We start from the raw sequence: 21,159 nt of genomic DNA on the forward strand, positions 1-21,159 counted from the left end.
AATAAATGGATTAAGACCTCTTCCATTTTGAGAAGTCATCATTGTTCTCAACTGCCTTTACATCACCCACTGCAATCAGTAGCTGTGCTAAATAATATGTGACCATGACAATAATTTGACCATGCTGCATAGGTGCCACCACCTTGAAAACTTGAAGAGCAAGTGATGCATCAGACACCATGAATATCAAGCTTCCAAACACTGTTGCTGTATGACGGGTTCTAATAGCCAATCCACTCATTATAATGATGAGGATGAAGTAGACCCCCACACCAGGAGTTAGTGTATCACCGTCTGGCGCTCTCTTCAGGAATGGAAACAGGTAGATGTAGAAACTTCCTCCCACTAATAACAGGATCAGATAGAGGAAACGTGTCCAGGCGGAGGAGGAGTAAGTTGCATAACGGCTGGATAGGAAGGAGAGCGAGTAAAGCAGATGTGCCACAGCAAATGCACCCATTCCTAAAAGAGATGAGGTTTGGAGAACAAAAACCAAAATCAGATTACAAGTCTTGGTTTGGTGATTGATTAAACATTTTGAAGCTGCTTGGTGCAACTTGGGCACATAATTAAACTGTTGGATCTATATTAAAGGTTGTATTAGTCAGTATAGGCATCTGGGGAAAAAGGTTCAAATTGGAGGTTATTTTATGAATAAACTCTTACCATGCAGAAAAAGCTCAGGCCATACCAAGCACCAGTCACCAACAGCAGAGAAGATCAATCCCCCGGCCACACCCAGTACACTCTGACCTCCATTCCAGCTCAGCACCACAACAGCCAATAGGAGTGCTGGTGCTGACTTGACACCTGCAGACATGACTGATGAAGGGGCATCAGGGGTCCACAGATAGAAATATAACGCGGAAGAGAGGAAGAAGGGCAAGAGAGAGAAAAAGAGGGTGCAGGACTGGTAGAGAGAGAGAAAAAGAAAAGATACTAGTTACAACTTCTCAAATGATCAGAAGGTAAAATGATGTAAAAACAGTTCTGTATTTTTTATGTGCATAAAGCGACAGTAAGAAATGTTAAGAGTAAATCGTACCATATTTCTCCGCTGCCGCCTGTCAAAGGCATCAGTCTCAAGGATGTCCATCTTCTTCCAGGCAGCTCTGTTATGAACTCCAGCAGATGTATCTCTTAGATGGGCCTGTCGTGTTCTTTTCCTCTGTTATTGTAGTTCTTCTTTTTCTCACCTGATTACACACACATGCAATCCTCAGATGTTCTCCTGGACTCCTCTTCTCGAATCTCTACTTAGTCTTTTTAGTCTGCTGGTGTTCCACGACAATGAACTTTAGACCGATCTTTGCTGTCTGATTACTGTCTGATAATCAAACTTTTTCCTGTTTTGAGTCCTCATGGACGAATAGCTGGCCTTTGACCTCTCCAGCAGAGCTATACTGATGACACCAGCACATAAAGAGCAAAGTTGAACTTCTTGTAATAACAGTAAACTTAAATATACAATATGATAAAAAAAAATTTCCCTTACATATTAACTTCCGAGAATTGATTTTTTACATAAATTGCAACAATTAGCTAAAAACAAGTCTGCTCTAAATGTTCATAATTTGACTATAAAGATCAAATTGAACATGTATAATTTTCCATTTTCATGTAAAAATTCTGGTCCCTTTTTTTAAAATTATTTTTGACAGTGAGTTGGTAATGAGTGATATGTGATTCATATAATGGTGTACTGTTTGAGTTTTAATTATGTCAGGAATTTTTTAAAATTTGTCTAATCCAGTCAGTATTAATGAAGCATATATAAGTTGCATCATTTCTATCTGACAGGTAAAGGAAAGTTACTTGGAGTGCAAATTTTATTCCAATAAATACCACTGTCATTTGTCACACCATCTTTATAAATTATGTTTTATTGTTGTTGGATCTGAAAGTGAAATAAAAAGAGGAATTTTGTGTGTAACTCTGTCTCAGGCTGACAATGATTAACTAAGGCCTCTCTGTGTCAAACTTTGTACTCTGCTTTCCCATAATTCCTAGAGTTTTGGCTGTGTGTTGTTCAAGGTGGGAAACATAACTTTGGAAAGGTGAGAAGAGCAATAAATGCACTGATTGTTATTCTGGAGAAGAGGCACCACATAGATACCAGGTAGCGCTTCAGGTCAATACCAGACATGTTGTGTACATATGATTGTGTGTTTGTGTGCTAAATGTGATTTTCTTGGGTTTTCATTTTTGGCTTCCTCTGCACAGGGAATGGCAACCGACTCTTCCCCTCTTAGGATTGGAATAGTAGGATATGGACATCTAGGTCTGAACTCCCTTTTTAATACCAGATTACACTCATTAAATGGCTGTGTAATATGTAGTGACACCGTATGTTCATGTGATGTAGGTCAGTATCTGGTGGAGAAAATCCTGAAAGATGGAGCTGGTCTTGGTTTGACTCTGGCTTTTGTCTGGAACAGGAATTCAGACAAGCTCAAGGGTGTAGTTCCTGCTGAACTTATACTTGAAGATTTGTCGAACTTTGCTGACAGGTTCAAGCACACACAAACATTTTTATGACAGTGGGACCATGTATCACTTTAGGACTTGTTTTTAATGCTTTGTAACATTGCTAATTATAACTTTAATCAATAATCACTTCATTTTACAGGGGATGTGATGTGATTGTAGAGGTTTGCCATCCTCAGATAGTGAATGACTTTGGGCTTCATTTTCTGTCTCAGTCTCATTTTATGGTGAGATTCTCCTATATTCTTTTGGAGTTTTGATAAGTGGCAAAAATAATCTGTACATTACTCTGATTTCTGATCACTTTCATTGCTTTTCTTTAATTATAAACAATAAATGTAGTTTCAGTTATCAGTAATCACATAAAGGGTTAAATAAAGATTACGGAGAACTTTGGGCTTGAAACAGAGATATGCCGTTTGATATAAATCTATTTTAAGAAAACAAAAAGCCTACATTTTTATTATTTGTGTATTTGACAATGTTGGTGTTTGTGAGAAACATAACCAACTGGGCTTTAAAGTTAGAATTTTCTTCATTTAGGTGTATTATCCTAAACTTTTCATTCTTCTGATTTTTACACGTCCTAAAGGATCATTCACATAAATTACATATCTATATTTTGGGTTTAGTTTAGTTTAGTTTATTAAGGATCCCCATTAGCTGTTGCAAGCTACAGCTATTCTTCCTGGCGTCCGGCACAATTATAATATCAAAAACAAAAACTTGTCAAAAGTTACACAGTACATCAACATTTTGATTCAATCCTGGAATACAAGATATTTACATATTCAAAATCATCTCTGTACATCCATTTTTACAAAAGTAAATGCATGCATATAATGTCCATTCATATTACATCCTATCATGTAAACTATTCATTTACAAATACACGCTTACTTATAATTGGATATCAACCTATATATTTGATTATCTATAATACAAATCTTCTAGTACACCTCTATCCACATTATCAATAAGTTCACTCTATTACACATACATTTGTATTTATTATACTTATCACCAAACCCTTATAATGATTTATGTAGATACATGTAAATTAATTAATTAATTGAAAATGCCACTGCGCTCCAAAAAGAAGTGTCAATGGCCATTTGTAGTTTACTAGTCTGGCCAATAAATCAATTAAAGTTGTTCATATTTAAAAAGGAGACTAAAAATATCCTTCAAGCTAATGTGCAGGACTGATTAGCTAATACAAAAAATGTTAAATTGCAGGTATTAAAGACAAAAGGGGCAAATACTGAATGACTGGATTCTTTTGCACTTTGGGTTCTTTGTATCAGCTTTTGGAGCTTGTGTGAAAAACGTGACAATATTTTAAGTTGTATTTCTGCTGAAATATAGAAATAATTCTATATGCCAATGTGCACTGCTTAAAACAATAAAGGGTTCAACAACACAACTTGATGAATAAAATGTTCCAGTTAAAAATCTTTATTCTTTAAGTAGTGGAGTGTTTGACCACAAATCAGGCAGGAAGGATGAAAATAGAGACATGGTTTGTCGCCACCACCTGCACGAGTATTCATTTATAGGCATTGTCATTATAATTGTTTTATTTGAGCAACAGCAGGTGAAACCGACTCACACTGGTGTGTGTACGTTTGTTAGCATTTAATTTTCATTAAGAGACTGCATGTGTGTTTTGCATGAGAGAAATAGTTAGGCTATTTTTCAAATAATATAGCAAATAAAATAAATGCATGATAATCCGTTGTGACATTTTGGGGTTTTTTTGCCTTGTAGGTGGGTTCTCCTTCTGCCCTCTCTAACTCTGATCTAAACCAAAAGCTGCATCAGGCATCTCTACAATATGGCAAGACCCTATATGTCCCCAGTGGTGCTTTATGGGGAGGGCAGGACATCCAGAGGCTGAATGACAGTGGGATGTTGAAGGTAACACCATGGCAAAGAAGATGTGAAGGTTTGATATAGGGTACAAACAGAGGACCACACAGTGGTTAATGTTAGTGTGTTAACCATGATGTTACAAATGGATGCTCTCAATGTCTTCTGGCTTGAAGAAGAATAATGTCTATGAATATGATTATGTTTTTTCAAGAAAAAAAGATCCACTGCTGGATAAGACTCAGTAACCAATCATGACTGTTTCTGGAAAATGTGTGTATTGGATTCTTCTCAGGCTTTGTTCATAAGAATGTCCAAGCATCCATCCTGCTTCCGGCTGACAGGAGACGTCCTCTCTGACTGGACAGAAGGGGAGGGCAGACGTGTTTTATTCAGAGGCTCAGTGGCAGAGCTGTGCCCTCTTGCTCCTAACAATGTCAACACCATGGCAGCCGCAGCCGTGGCAGCTGGAAAACTTGGCTTCACAGGTGTTCAGGGAGAAATTGTATCAGATACAGCGTGAGTCTCTCCCCAAATCAGAAACTGTAGACGTTTATAACAGAATTATCAGGTTTAATCATTTTTTTATTCCCCAGATTAAAAGACTACCATGTAGTGGAGGTGGAGGTGACTGGGCCTGATGGTTTCTCAGTACACACAGTGAGGAGGAATCCAGCCAAACTGGGGGCTGTAACTGGCAGAGCAACATACAACTCTTTCTGGAATAGTTTACTCAGTGAGTAATGTTATTTCTGATAAATTATGATTAAAAAGAGGTGGTTTTAACAGCAAATTGCTCTGCAGAAAAATGTGTGCTGTGCTTCATATGATCACTTTGTTTTGATTTTAGAAGTCTAAGCAATAACATCTTACTGGTAGGATATTCAGTTTGAATCAGGTTTCTGTCTTGTTAGACTGAAAAACGGCAGTTTTGGATTAAATGCACTGATGTTTTGAAGTAAAAGCATGAAACTGGTTACTACTCCTCTGATAGCTAAAGGTTAAATAATTATGTGATCATTACATCCAGGATAAGAATAATTTACTCATTTCTGTGCATTAAACAAGTAAGATGTGAATAAGTATCTGATTCTAACCTCTTGTTTCTCGCAGTTTGCAAAGGTCATGGGGGCAGAGTCTATTTGTGCTGAGGTGGATGAAGACTATGGAGGATTACATACAATGTAGGAGCTGGATCCCATGCCAAATTCCAGATAAATTAAATGGTTCTTGGTGGATGTCCTTTATGGATGTCAGATTACTGCATTAGTATGTTCCAGAAAATTTCCAAACCCGCCAACACTTTATCCATGTTTATCCAAATAAATTGCAACAACAAATGAAGAGTGAGATATTATTTGTAAAAATACTAACAGGGTAACTTTTTTCTTTTTTTTAACTTTATTATAAGTTCATCTGGTGCAAGATTGTTACAAACGATATAACTGACAGTGGAGTGATAGTGACAGACAATGCCTGGTAAAACCATTTTTTCTTTCAAAAGAAATGCACATCATCAAAACGTACCTCAGCTCCCCTTCAAGCCCTTCATCTTTAATTTTCCACTTGAAAATATAGTACTCATCTCTGAGTACAACCCTTATTTTCCCTCCACTTCCTACACTTTTCCTTTCAGATATAAATACTTCCAGAAATGAGGAAATTGAGGATGAACCATCTTCACATAAGCAGACATTGACAGATAAAAAGGTTGTTCATCAGTAATCATTGCTGAAAAACTGATCCAATAAGGCACAGAAACGAAATGAAAAGCACACACCTGATTATTGAAATGAGAATGTTTTTCATTGCAGACCCTTTGTTATTATGCAAGTGTGTTCTTTACATTTCATTTCTAGTCTGGGAGGTTTTGAAGTCAACAAGGCATTTGGAAGAAAGCTACAGGGTGAACAGCTGGATTTCAAATGCTGTGTCATCTTTACAATAAGTGGAAAATGTGCCTTATGTCTATTCACAGGCAAAAAAACAAAATACAAAACTTGGTTTTAAAAAAAAAAAAAAAAAAAAAAAAAAAAAGAAGGAGGAGGGTTATGTCTTTTTCCCTGCTCAGACCCACCTTTGAATCAAGTATAAAACCCACCTGCAGAGACTAAATAAACCTTTGTTATTTCAAAAACACTTTAGAGCTATATTATCCAGTGTTAGTACACTACAGCAATACATTTTTTCCCCTCCACATTGAGCTGGCATTTTATCATTTTCTAGTCACTGCACTTACTCTTTAAAGCATATTTCTGGTTGTATTGCTGGTGTAACTGAAACAATACCCAAACATACCAAACTTGCTGATATTTGTAGAAATTTTGAGGTACAGGTTGGGAAGACACGAACAGTGAAGCAACTTTTCACACAAGCTTATAGTGAATTCATCACAGGCATTCACACAGCTGCACTCATTTTTTAAGGTTGTAGTACACAGATGAATAAGGATTGCAACAGATAAAGTTTCACTTGTAAGGTTCAGCATGTACTGTACGTCTGTGGGGGTCTGCCTCAGTTTTTGTCACTCGTGACGCCGTCTCCGTTCCCATTTTCTTCCACAACAGCAGGGGTTTTGTTTTTAAACGGCAAGGAGTAGGGCTGGCGGATGTTCACTCTGTCCTTTTCCGCTTCCAGATCTTCATCGTAGCGCTCGTCTTCATCGTTGTCTTCAGCCTCGCTGTGGCGGGGGGAGGAGTGGCGGGACAGAGCTGGAGATGGTGGCACAGAGGCTGGTCGGGGGTAACGGAAACCTGTAGTCTGAGTACAAAAACATGTAATCAGTACTACTAAGTCAAAACTATTAACTGACTGAAAAGCGGTGATTAATTAAACTGCACACAACTCCAGTCTTAGTATGCGTGTTAACTCACTGAGTTGGGCTCATGAGGTTCATATATGTAGGTGTCCGGGAAAGCTTTAGCCAGGGCCATGTGGCGGGCAGCGATGTAGTACTAAACCAGAAAAGAAGAAAACCAAATTAACTTTGAAATTACTGGAAAAAAAAGTAGGAGGGGAAAAAAAAAAAAAACATAAGAAGAGTAGAGAGAGATCATCTCTGGGATTTGTTATCTCACCCTGCCGAGGTATCTCCAGTCCAGGAGATCACTCAGGCGCTCAGTCCGATTCCTCTGGATAATCCGCTGACGCCGGCTCTGCTTGCAGAACTGGAACAGGAAGGAGGTGAGCTGGTTGCAGGACTCATCAACCCCACGGTACCGTCGGTCAAGGATGTAAATACCTAAGCAGGAAGAAAAAAAAAAAAAAAAAAAAAAAGAGACACGGTGTCCACTACAGCATCACTGAAAGTACTACAGTTTCAGAACCAAAGAAGATATGACTATAATACACGTACCATATGCTGACGGGTCCGCTATGTGTTCCTCCATGAAGCAACCAAAGCCTGATAGGTTAGTTGAGATTGATGGAATTCCCATGACAGTACACTCAGCTGATGATAGAAACAGTAAAGCATAGTTACAGTTTCACACGACACACCTTATATCCACATTTAAAGAAGCCTGCATGAGTAATACCTGGTGTATAGCCCCAAGGTTCATAGTAAGAAGGGAAGACGCCTAGATGACAACCTCTTACAAACTCCTCATAATCCATGGGAAGTAGAGGAGAGGTAGATGAAAGGAACTCAGGGTGGAAGATGATCTAAAGACAAGATAGCATCAGCACTAAAACCAGATATTATTGTCTTTAACAAGCGAGCATAAAATCAGAACCCATTTCATAACAATAATACTACGCAACTTGCAGATCAGACAGCGGTGATGACTAATAACAAATTAGGACAATGTTAAAATGTCACCAAATAAAAAAGAAGAATTATTCAATGAAAGCACAAATTTATCTGTGTTATTTTAGTTTATCTATTTATAGTACAAACAAACAATCTAAAAAGGGTGGAGGACAAAGATTTTTTTTCAGCTAATCTAACCTACCTTAATGCGGTCAGCAGAGCTATTGAAAAGGCCAATGCGGCGAACACAGTTAAGGATGGGGTCGCTGCTGTCCTCCAGCATGTTGTGGGTGCAGATTGGAGGCTGGCACTGTCTCTGGGTTGCAAAGATGGCTCGCTTCATTATAGTGAAATCCTCTTTGTCCAGCATCTTTGATACATCTGGCAGCTGCCCGCTAACAAAAAATAAAAGAAAGAAACAAATGGAAAAAAATCTAATTAGATCAAAACAAATAAAAAATTTAACTCGGTAGTACAAAGAGCATGTTTAGTGGGATACTGCCAATCTAAATAAAAGGTCTAAATATATAGATCCAGCTCTGATTGACAAGTTCAAAATTTTGTTTATTCATTGGCAGAGATCTCATTCCATAGATTAAAAACACATATTGGCTCAAGGACTCAAAGTGATCCACTTACATGAGGAGTGACTCATAAAGTTTCTTCCCGAATCGCTCTTTCACAGTGTGGGCAGTATCCCTGTCAGGTGCAGCAAAGAGAAGAACCATTTAATAAGTTGCATTTTAGTTGGAAGGTTCAAAGTGAATACATTTTTTGCAATGTTTCATCTTTAAGCAACAACATTCATTGTTTATAAGAGCTCTTATACACCAAAGTAACCAGCTTTAACATAAAAAAGGATCTGCTGGGGTTTAATGTATTGCCAGCGCCTAAGCAAAAATCCAAAACTCAGATTACAAAGACCATACTAATGAAAGCTGGGATGTATTATTTCCACCAGCCCTAGAGGACATAATTTGTCAACTCATCTCCAGAAGGGTAACAGTCTATTAACAAAGTTCAAAAAGGTTGATAGAAACTGTGCAGAAGCTGCATTTGTTTTGGAAAAAGAGCGGAAGGGGTAGCGGGAACCTGAAACCAATTTAACAGGCTGAGCAGAAGCTCAACATGCTGTTTAAAAACAGCCTCACCAGAGTTGCTTCCTGACTGCTTGGCCCTTCAAGGTCTCCACATTGAAGTTGTTTGTTCGTGCTGGCATGATGAAGAAAGCTATAACAGTCACATCGCTGTGGTTGACCTGTGACAGAACGACCATACAGAAATATATCGCACAGTTCTTACAGCTTAGATGAGCAACCTCCAAACACACCTGTACACCTGATGCAAGAACTTCACACTTACTCTCAGTAGATAGTTGAGTCTGGCTAAAGCCTCTAGGAAGATGTCAGCTCCTTTGTTGGAGAATTCATACCTTCCAGCAATGAAGAGGAACAAGCATTTGTCCAGGTTGAAGTCGAGGTGTCTGATGGTCAAAACAAGATGTGATGAGCACAACATCTCTTATAATACTGTAAAAGCATCATAAATCCTACATTAGACTCTTCACTATTAGATTAGCCTTTTTATGTAAACGTTTGACTGTGCTGTTGTGTTATGTTGCAACTCCTGACCCGTAGAAATGCCCCCTGATGAACTCCTGGATCCTGTTCTTGCTCTGAGCATGGAGGTTTTGAAACTCGTGCATAGCTGAGAACTTCTTCACATTGAGCCCATTTGGAGTGATGATGTCTGTCGCGAGGTGGAAGATATTTACACCGTTAAATCCATAACATTAGAAAAGAGAGAGTACATGGCTACACTTTGGTAAGTTGGCAATCAGAAATCCATCACATCCATTATAAGATATAATGTACATTCTGGTGACAATAAAGATAGACTGAATTATTGAGGAAATATTTGAAAATGCATAAAATAGTTCACACACCTGGTTTCCTTTTGAGCAGATATTCCGCTTCGATAGCTGTGATTTGAGACACGGTGGTGAAAACGTGAGCACAGTGTGCAGCAGCACGCTCCAAACAGTAGCGATGGTAGATTTGACGATCACCAGCTTCTTTATCCACGTTAAACTGAGCAGAAAAAGAACAGGAGCGTATGTAATGTTATTAACAGTTACTCTCTACATCTAATTACATTATTATTATCATCAAGGCTTTTTTTTAATGAACTTAAAAAACCCACAAACAAAAATACCTCTGAAAGGTTGTTATAGAAGTCCACGCTTCCAGCACACAGGTAACGTCCCAGGAGTGTAGCATGCGTGGTGAAGATGGTTGCTACAGGCAGCTGTCTCTGTCTACACAACACCAGGCCCAGGCCAGCCAGCCACTCATGGAAGTGGGCCACGACGTGTGGCGGTTCCTCACTCTGGGCTGCATACTACAAAATGGGCAAACAATCTTTTTATAGCATTTATAGTGTTTAAACAAACAGGGCATGTTATAGCAAGGTTTGGTCTCGAAGTCAAAAATTGTGTTACTGTAAGTTCTGTGTGATTTTGAGCCATCCTACATGCACTTCTTCACATTTCTAACCTCTATCCAAATATTTCCACGATCTTTATAGCAAGGTATAGTGGAAGAACCTTCAAGGTTCTTTGTTGCTCTCTAATGAAAGAGACATTTTGGATCATGTTGTAGTAAAAGCCATTCACGTGTCATCTTCACTTTCTTTGCTTCTGATTTTTACCGTGAAACGTTCGCTGCGTCAGAGGCTGCAGCTCAAGCTCAGTGTTTGACCTCCAGTCCTCACCAATAGCAAATTAAACATTCTTGTACTGAATTGTCAGAATCAATCAAAGATATGCAGATGGTTACAGCCCAAGAGAGCTCACATTACACCAGTTTTAAAATCTCTGCATTGGCTCTCTTGTGCGCTCTTGAATTTATTTTAAAATACTTTTATTAGTTTTTAAAGCTCTGAAGGTTTTGCACACTAAAAATTTATCAGACTTGCTTTTAGCACGGGAACCTCACAGGGCTCTCAGGTGGTTGGAGGCTGGTCACTTGTTTTCCCCAAAGGTGGAGACCAAGGCACATGGAGAAGCATTTTTTGGCATTCATAGTCTTCGCCTGGGGAACAGCCTTCCAGAGGACCTGATGTTAACTGGGAGTGTTGATATTTTTTAAGGGGCAGCTAAAAACTGGTCTTTCAGGTAGAGCTTTTGATAAATTTTCTTTTGGATTAAATTTTTTCTTAACGCTATTTCAAGTTAGTTTATTGTTTTTACTATATCTGCATGTGTGATATTTTTATTCTCCTTTTTTTATTTCACCCTAACATGTTTTATTTTTTTGTCACTCTACAGACAAGTCATTGTGCCACTACTTTGTTGTCTAGTATCTTCCCGAAGGTTTTCTGTAGTCCGACATAAGTTTTAAGGTCTTCTATGAACAAAGATATTTTGATAAAAAGAAACAAAACAAAGGACAGCGAAATGGAAAATATGTTGTAAATAAAAATACCAACCTCTCTGTTTCCATGACGACACTGCAAACTGCATTTTTTAATTTCTTCACTCTCACTGGAATTAAATACAAAATTATTTTAAAGCAGCCAAGAACTTTGCTTATATGTTGATGAGCTAAAAATTATTCTGTGTTTGTCAACACGTATTTTCTGTGTGTGTAGAAATCTATCTAAGATGTTTCATATTTTTTTTCCCTCAATCTATGGGGCTTCAGTTAGGTCAGGAGCCTACAACCTGCTGCTCTGGAGCCACAAGTGGCTCTTTGAACCTTCAGCAAGGACTCTCGACCAAAACAAAAAACAAAACAAAAAAAAAGAACCAACAAATGTGTTTTTTTTTTTTTTTTTTTTTTTATATAAATATAATAACAAATGCAGGTTATTAGCAGTTTTTGTTGTTACATAATATCCCAAAACCTAAAACAAAAATAAAGCTGTAGTTGCTGAATAAGGTAAATTTCCTACAGTAGATATTTATAAAAAATAAAAAAAATTAAAAAAGCTGTCTTTTTGTGTCATTTATGGCTCTAGATTAGTTTTATCTGGCTATTCTGAAGACTAAAGTAGCACTTCGGATTGGAAAGGTTGTAGACTTGTGGGTTAGGTATTCACTGCCCCATTACATACCATTTCTTTAATACTATATAAAATTACTTAAAAAAAACCTTTTCAATTTTCTTATAAGCTTTTCCTGGCTTATTTTTTCAGCAGTTCAGCAGCTGCTTAGAGGACACATGACTTATCTGGCATTTTAGCATGTATACTGAACACAGCAGCAAGAAGCTAATCTTAGACTTGAAGTTATTCAAGAGCTGAAATATTTTGTGTAACTGTCAAACTTGTGTCAAAGTGCTTCTATTCTGTGTGAACGCCAATTCAACTTGGACTTCATGTCTCTGGTTAGTAGATTACTATTGAGCTGGGATTTACAAATTTAGTCTTCAAGGGCTGCAGTTGTGCAGTTTTTTGATGTTACCTCTTGCAAACACCTGAATCAGACTTATTGGGCAGAACTTAAGTTTATGAGAGCGATCTAATTTTAATCATGCATGTTGGAGAAAGGACACCTCTAAAACATGCAGGACAGATGGCCTTTGAGGACCAGATGCCTTTTTTTATGTTTTATTTTGGATGATGTCACACTTCCTTGAACTCAAACCTAAATAGTTTCAGGCCTCAGTATCTAATGCACAACCAACTTCTCAATCACTTTTTAGCAGCTTTATCAATTTTCACAATTTTAAAGTTTTAAAGCTTGATGCATACTGGTGAGCAGTCCTCCTTGAGGATTTTACACACCAAACCAACAAAGAACTGGAAGCCATAAGAGGACCCCTCCTGAGCCTTCATGTATTATCAACTGGGCAAACAAAAAAACCCGCCAAACACACTGCAAATATGACTTTTGCCAGCCAGGATCTACAATCTAAGCCTGTACATGAAGCCATTGCTTGCCGGAGCAGAAGTGGTTCATATATTATCTGGTATAAAATAAGGTAAAACCAGAATACTGCATAGATTTAGAGGATTGTAAAAAAAAATAAGTAGTGCTTTGTATTTTTCTGGGAACATTATACAGAACTGGTCATTCTTAAATCGAGATTATGAGTTGACCTTCACTCAGCGTGGATATTTTATTGGTATTGTGTGTTTGTGTGAGATGATCACTGAAAGTAAAAAGATTTTCTAAGTTCACTGAATGGTTCATTAGCTGACAGTGCGGTTATTAAAAATATCTATATTTTATTTGAGCAAAGCAATAGTTACTATAAACAACCACAAAGTGATACATATTCATATTGCATTCAGCTCAAAAATACAAGGCAGTTAAAGTTGGTTAAATGTGAATGAGAGCAACTGTTTTGGAAACTCATCTGCATCTACAATATATACACCGGACTATACAGTATTTATAGATGATGGTTTTTAGATAACAATTTTAATGTGTAACTTTGAACCATGTAGAGGATTCTTTGACCTATTTGAGTTTAGTTAGATGACATTTACCATTTAGTTATGCATGCATCCCAGCATTTAATGCGTAAATGCATGTATGAATGTTTTATTTTGGTCTAAATACTATTTTTTTCCCCCACAAATGTAATGTACAGGTGGCTAACTGCAGACCTGCACCCCTTGCAGTACTACTGTGAGCAGCATGACTGAGAGTACTCAAACTTTTACTTAACACACAGACATTGCTACTGACCTCTCCCAGAAGCCAGGCTGTCAAGAAGCCAAACAGCACAGCATCATTAGCCTCACGGTCGAACCACGGCACACCAATATCACAAAGCTCCCACAGCTCGCTCTTCCAGCGGTCCAGAGACCAAGCGGTGAATCCAACATCAATCAGAACTACATAGGGACTGCCTTCAATAAGCCAGCGACCAAAGTACACCTGTAGAAACATGGATTGAGGGGTAAAAGAACATGTAATCAAGGATCTTCAAAAGTTACTTAAGAAATTCCTTTAAATCTGTTCTGTGGGAAATAATGGGAGGTTGCCGCTCTAACAAACTTACCTAAAAAAGATAAAACCAGTTATATCAGTATTATTGGGTATACCCCTCTATGTCTAAACTATGTGTGTAGATTAGACATCTATTTCCTTTCTAAAACAAATTCCAACCCCATAATCTCAAATTAACCTTGACAGTTTGTCTTGTTAACCAAAACTGCAACAAAAGCATGCCAGTCATATCTTTGGCGATGACCACAGCTGAATTGTACGGTTTGATTATCTAATTCAGGACCTAAATCAATAAACAGTGGTGTGTCATGCATGACATAGGTAAACGAGAAAGAGGCTTTGTTAAATTGGCTGCACTATTTCTTTTAAAATAGTACCACTAAAATTCTTGGCCTTGACATATTATATACCACAGCGGTCTTTGAATCACACAGCACAAAACCTTTAAGTATCACACTCAGTCATCTATTTCTGGAGTGCATCTGTGTGAAAGAGTGTTAAGAGACACCGATACAGCCTCTAACCTTTGTCGGGAAATGTCACTGGGGTTTGATTTGTGATCAGGAACACAAGACGGAGCAGAAAGCGAGTGGGTAAGATAAAAGAGGGGCTATGGATACATTTCTATTTGGTTTTATGGTTCACTCTCAGAGGCTGTATTCAGCAATCTCACTTATGATAAACAGCAGGAATGAAAGCCTTAAGGAGAGTGTATGTATGTTTACTATGCATGTGTGGTAGTACCTTACACCCACTGGAGTTCATTTTGTCAATGGTCCGCTTCAGCACAGGGTTGGTGGGTTCAATCAGCTCCACTTGAGTGCGCACGTTGCTCTCTACGTAGGGACCCACGAGGAAATAGTTCTCACCCCATTCCTCTGCGGTCAGGCGGGCTTTGGTCTGGATGACGGTGTAGATGCCCCCAACTTCACACATGCAGGAAAATCAAAGAACCAGACAAAGTTGAGACAAAATTATCATGTCATCTTACCAATGTTAGACTTCTCAGAAAAAAAAAAAAATCATCTTTGTAAGGCGACACAATTACACTTATTTTATAGGACGTTTTTAAAAAATTCAAATATTAATTCATTATTTTAAAGGTTTTCAAGCCAAACAGCACGCAGAGTAAACACTTGCCTTTATTGGCGACTTCCCAAGCAATTTCAAAAAGAACAGCATCTTCCAGATCAAACTCCTCGTCCCATTCCTCAAGTCCTGAGAGAGAGGTGACGGACAGACTGCGGGCCAGCGGCATGCTGGGTAAATATAGAACACACTCCTCTTAGAGGGGACTACCTTACAACTATGTATAAACAAAACATGACTGTCATGTGTTCAACTTCTTTGCCAAGATTTTTTTCTGATGAGTGAGCAACACATACATAGAAATAAGGGTTTTATATCAGGACTTATTCTCAATCTAGTTTCCCTCTTCCTCATCTTATTTAAAAAAAAAAAAAAAAATCAGGTCAGTCTGATTTTAATTAGCTCGTCTGACCTGATATAACAGACAAACTTTTTTTTTTTTTTTTTTTATAAACAAAGTAGATTACTCTTATGAATACCTGGCTTGCCTCAAATGTAAGTGAGACATTAGAGAGAAGAAAGAACTTCCTCTTAATCAACCATATCATGTATTACATTAACTTAGTGGTGGTCTAAACCTAGCATTTCTGTTTTGTTGCTTATTGGTTCTTTTTTAAAAATAAATTTCTGAATTTTATGTTTTAAACATCTTCAAATCTCATGAAACTTAGTAAACTTAACCTTTTGCCGTCAATGCCCCAGGAAAACAAAAATTAGAAGTTGGGTAATATGCATCCAATGTAATGATGTTGCCACCTCAACTGTTTGTTCCATTTACTTCACAAGATGACTAAAGGACATTATTGCCTCTAGTCAAACGTTTGGACTTGCCCAACAATCACTGATTTCAAGTTGTAAAGTACTGCACACTATACAACAACTGTAAGGATAAAATTTAACCTGAGCTTTTTTCCTTGACCATTTTTTGCATTCGGTGACTACCTTGTCAAGAGCAGCGGAAACATTTAAAATGTATAAAACCACACAGGAGAGTATTCTTCCAAGAGAAGTGAATGAGTAAAATTACAACTTAAGTTTTCCTGCTTGTGGAAATGGCGTAACACTATGAGCACATGGGGGAGTGGCATGAGACAGGATGCAGAGTTGTAAAAGGACGCAGATTAGGTATGAACCTGACCCAGTGGTTTAGCTGGATGTCCCATGAAATGTCTTAATCATGTGAAGTTGAGTAATATGGAAAAGATTTGGCTCCTTCACTTCTTAACAAGCTGGAATTTTAGTCTTCTTTGTTTATACTTACCTTCAACTTACAGGGTACATAAACATAAAAGTGGGCACAAGCATAAGACCTGACCTCAGATTGCATGATATTTGTGTTTAGCTGCTACTGACAACAACAGTCAACAAGAGCAACATGATATAAACTGAGCCCAAACAGACCAGACAAACATCATGATAAAGGATAACTGTTCATGTTGATCAACTTCTCTGGTAAACTTTCTTCCTCCTTTTGCATTTTTCATGCATTTCTACAGGAGAAGAAAAAAAATTTTAAATAGTTTTTTTTTTTTTTTTTAAATGAACAAAATCCCTGTAGGCTACTTATTTTGAGTGTAAACACCAGACTGGTGAAGCTGAACTTTTTGGGGGCCTCACAGGGAACCCTTCTGGCTTTTTCTTGGAATCGCAGAGGGCTTTCTATAGTTCAGGCTACCTGCATTAACATTTCTGCGTTTATATAGAAAAAAAATATTGACCTTGCTCACGCTCGTTTATGTCTCATACACAATGTGTCACCCCTAGAGTAGGCCCACAACCCTGGGAGTGGACAGAAATGGAAAGTTGTGACCCACATCAGACTTGTCTGCAGACTACATGCATAATAAACGCTATAAAGCCTAAAGCCGACCCCCAGCAGAAATATGCATGGCGCTATGTGCATGTTTGTGCTCCTCTTGAGTTGCGGAACGAACGTGACATCCCACACCTAGCTGCTGCACAGCTGTTTAAAGGCCGCGTACGTCTGCGCGCACCCTGGAGAACTATTTACATATGACCACATTAACACAAATACATTTTTAAAGAGTCTACTCACCCTTATGGTTTGTTCCAACTTCACCCAGATGAACTAAACATTGGCAGCTGTCGTAGTCAATCCACAAAGTAAGAAAACAGTGCAGAGTGAGGAAAAGGGGGCGGCGGCTTTGGTTAAATGTCATCGTTTCACATTGGTCTCTTACGTCACGCCGAAGCACGAGACGCTCATTGGCTGCAATGCAGGAAGACGGCTGGATTGGTGACGGCGGAATCCCCGCTGTCACATTATTCATGAGTTTCCCCCAACAGTCTCCACTTTGTCTCCGCCTCCGTGCTCAGCTTGGCGATAACTGGGTGTTTTCCCCTTTGGAGGGCCGCAATTGGCTTAAGAGAAGCTAAAAAGATTTACTGTGATTGGTGAATAATTGTTTCATCTATGCAAATGATGCCAGCGTGAGTATTTTTTTTCTTTCTGTGGGAATAGAGTAAGAAATTTATTCTTACACTCAGGGGGGCAGGGTTTTGAAATGCAACGTGAGCAGTGACATGTATCTGAGCTAGCCTATAGTAACCTATACTGTTATTTTCCAGGGTCTATGTATCCATAACTGAAGCACCTGATTATTCTCACACACTGCACTTTTCCATACAGCGGTCTGTGTCATCTCACCTGACTGAGTATGTGTGGGTCAAGATCTGGGTCTGGTTAAATAGTCAACAACACTCTGTTCAATCTTCTTTTCCAAAGCTTTTTCCTTAATATTGATGGAAAACATCATAAAGTTGAAAAAAGGTAATTGAGAAAATTTGCAAGGGTTTGAAAAACGATGAACAAGCTGCAGTGAAATTCCCATCTCATTAACACTATGCTGCCATGGTTGGCACCACTGTGAATACAGATTATCAATATGTATTCAAAAAGTACTCATCATACTTTGTCTGATGCAATCTAATCACATTTTTGGGTTAAGCCTAAAATTACATTCATATGTTTGATATTAAAAATGTCTTGTCAAGTTTAGTAATTAAGATATTAAAAAGGCACCAAAGTAAATAAAATTTATTAGAGGCTGCTGCTCACACTCCCTCACTATCCTCATAAATATCCGCACATGGCAAGGCGCTATACTAATCTAGGTGTGCAAAAGGGTGAAAACAGAATTTCATTTCCAGTGGCTATAGTTAAAGCATTGGTAATGTTGTGTGAGTGTTGTTAATGTTGTGAAAGTTAGGCGTAGGTAATAAAATGTGGGTGTGTCTCAGTGATGTTTGGGTCATCCGTTTAGCTTTTGCTTTGTTTTTTTAAATACAAAAATAGGCTTATGAAACATAGACAAGTCAAAGATGGTTTTATATCTGTGATCCATCTATAGAATTTAAAATGGAAAGTATGATCTTTTTCTCTATTTGAATGTCTAAAAAAACTAAACCTATGATAATGTAAAATATTTGTATAATTTTAGCAAATCTGTTTTGTTTATGCAAGGTGGTTTTATTTTCTGTTTAGACGGCTTTGTTGCATATTTGCACATTCAGTCAGGTAAAAATTGACATAATTTAATAAGTTTACAAAAATGAGAAAAGTACTTCAGTAAGTATTTACTACTTTCTCATTGTCAGCCATGTTGTATGGAACCACTGTGTTCATTAATAGTGACTTTTGTCAGATCAGCTCAGTATTAAGGCTCCTCAGTAAGCTAACTTACTTCCCTTTGCACGACCTTGGTAGAATAATTTTGTTTCTTCTTGTTTAAAATATTGTAATTCTTTATGCTGGTGTTGATCAATCATCACGTTGTCACCTGAAGGATGTAGAAAAAGCAGAAACCTGCATTCTGAGAAGGGAAAAGTGACGTAATCGCACCACACCTGAGTTAGCCTAAAATATACTGGCTTTCTATCAGTTTCAGGATCCATTTCACAATTTACTTTTTGTTTTAACATTCCCAAAGGTGGGGTGCCATCTTATATGTCTGATAATTTACAACTTAATACTCCATTCAAAGTATCAAGGGCTGTGACTCAACTATACTTTTGGGAAGTTCCTAAATCAAGGCTAAGAGGTAGAGATGGTTGAGCCTTTTCAGTTGAGACTTGAATAGCCAGCTCCTTAATGTTAGAGCGGCTCAGACCCATGATCATTTTAATTGTTCATAACATTTTGTATCATGATAGACACGTTGTTTCTGAGATTTATTGCAGCACTTTATGGTAAAAACTGTTTAAACTGTTGTTGTTTTCTTCCCCCTGGTGGATGCCTTTGTACTACAAGGATTATGATCTCAGAGTAAGAAATGGTGCTTTATTTATTTATTGAATTTATTTATGTATTACAGTTTGTTAAAGGATCAACCAAAGCCTTTGTATTATAAAAAAAAAAAGAAACAACTTGTGATTATTGCTTTTTGTGAGACACATTTCTTATTTTGTTTTGAACTTTAAATTATTTCTATTTAATAAAAATGATTAATTTAATAAAACAATACAGTTGTACTTTGTTTTAAATAATATATGACCGCTGGCTGTTACTTGCTGGAGAGCCATGAGGGCATCTGTGAATTGTGCATGGAAATATAAATTATTCAGTGGTGAGTCTTTTACTGATATTTGATTAAAGCCAACTAAAATATTTATTTTTAGATCCTGACAATTCATCTTCAGTTGACGTGTGTCTTCAAGAAGAAAACCTGACACTCATGCAATGTAGAGAGTTCTGGAAAAAGGCCCCCCTTCTGATGAGCGTTAATACTTACACTTGTACATGAAAGCATGAAGGGAAAAAGTATGCTAAAGGTAACAGGAGTTTTTCCATAAGGTAGGACACTGTCTATTGATTCACTTAAAAGTAGAAAAAGAAAAAACAGACATTACAAATAGTACAGCGTAGAAAAGATGTTCAGTATTGGTCTGTGTGATGAAAATATTAATATATACTGAGATGTATGCCAAGTCAGGACAGAAATGATCGCATCTGGGACGTCAATGTTAAATCTTTAATATTTTTCATTAAAAAATGGATGTGAACCTCTATATCACAATAAAGAGGCTGTCATTTGAGAAGGATCAGAAAAACTACAGGATTATGAGAGATCAGCTATAGCTACCGTGGAGAATGAAAAAGCCTTTAAACCCCCATGAAAAGAGTCCAGCTCCCTGGCTGTGGTTAACTAGTTCAAAACCAGTTTTCAAAAGATTTAATGACACTCCTACCAGCTTCAGCCAACTTCTTCCTGCTGCAACCGCCCTGAACTGCATCATATAGTGCCCAACCCCCATCTTAATCTCAATACCCCTCTTCCCACAATAGTCAGTTCTCCACCACCCCTGACCGCTTCTCCTGCCAAAAGACCCATCCCCCCACACACTCTCTAGCACGTAGATACCCCGACCTAACCACCACTACCACAACCACCAACCTGTCCCTCTCTACCGTCCAGGTGTAGAAGGAGCTCAGGAAGATCAAGGCTGCAAATAACTGCAGGCCCAGACGGCGTCGGCTCCAAAGTCCTCAAGTCCTTTGCAGACCAGATGTCTGAGATGGCTGACTATGTTTTTAATAAAAGCCTAAACTCTTATTAACACACATTTGTGTGGTACCCATGTTGAAAAAGTCATATTTGAAGGACCTCAACACTACAGGGCAGTGGCAATGTCAACACACTTGAGGAAGCACTCCACATTCCCCTGTACTCCCTGTGAGTGTCGGCATGCTATATATGCAGTAGAATATGTCACATAAACTTCATTTGCTGATCTTATCATACATGACCAGACCATACCACACTAACTTTATTAATCAGTTTAAAACAGCTACAGCTGAAACAAAGTGTTGCACACAAATAAAATGAATTTATTAATAAAAATAAAAACAAAAACATGAGACAAAGGAACAGCCATAACCGACACAATATAAAAAATTTAATTGAATTCAAAACTAAATCTTGTTGGGTTTGAAAGCCAAAGAATAAAAAAAGGGCTTTAAGATGATTTTTGAAAATGG

General features: G+C 37.9%; 3 protein-coding genes across 3 annotated transcripts; 1 reads left to right on the top strand and 2 right to left on the bottom strand.

The window, feature by feature from the left end:
• Nucleotides 1-10: 10 nt before the first annotated feature.
• Nucleotides 11-1,096, bottom strand: tmem86b (transmembrane protein 86B; the record flags this gene model as incomplete). The annotated part of the gene is made up of 3 exons (XM_079252200.1): nt 11-462; nt 667-910; nt 1,046-1,096. The coding sequence occupies 3 exons, from the start codon at nt 1,094-1,096 to the stop codon at nt 11-13; spliced, it is 747 nt and encodes a 248-aa protein (XP_079108326.1).
• Nucleotides 1,097-2,226: 1,130 nt separating this feature from the next.
• aspdh (aspartate dehydrogenase domain containing) lies at nt 2,227-5,510 on the top strand (the record flags this gene model as incomplete). Its single annotated transcript, XM_079253036.1, has 7 exons — nt 2,227-2,281; nt 2,366-2,510; nt 2,630-2,714; nt 4,258-4,407; nt 4,655-4,878; nt 4,956-5,095; nt 5,473-5,510. The coding sequence occupies 7 exons, from the start codon at nt 2,227-2,229 to the stop codon at nt 5,508-5,510; spliced, it is 837 nt and encodes a 278-aa protein (XP_079109162.1).
• Nucleotides 5,511-5,753: 243 nt separating this feature from the next.
• Nucleotides 5,754-17,307, bottom strand: gys1 (glycogen synthase 1 (muscle)). Its single transcript, XM_079253639.1, has 16 exons — nt 17,218-17,307; nt 15,213-15,331; nt 14,817-14,998; nt 13,809-14,000; nt 10,325-10,510; nt 10,056-10,200; nt 9,742-9,859; nt 9,473-9,593; nt 9,262-9,368; nt 8,750-8,809; nt 8,313-8,505; nt 7,896-8,022; nt 7,715-7,810; nt 7,437-7,600; nt 7,233-7,313; nt 5,754-7,119 (listed from the first exon to the last, which is right to left on the bottom strand). Exons 2-16 carry the CDS (start codon nt 15,328-15,330, stop codon nt 6,874-6,876), a joined length of 2,136 nt encoding a protein of 711 aa, XP_079109765.1. The 5' UTR covers nt 15,331; nt 17,218-17,307; the 3' UTR covers nt 5,754-6,873.
• Nucleotides 17,308-21,159: the final 3,852 nt, after the last annotated feature.

Source organism: Telmatherina bonti, assembly GCF_933228915.1.
Source record: "Telmatherina bonti genome assembly, chromosome: 14".
In the NCBI taxonomy this organism is placed as follows: Eukaryota; Metazoa; Chordata; class Actinopteri; order Atheriniformes; family Telmatherinidae; genus Telmatherina; species Telmatherina bonti.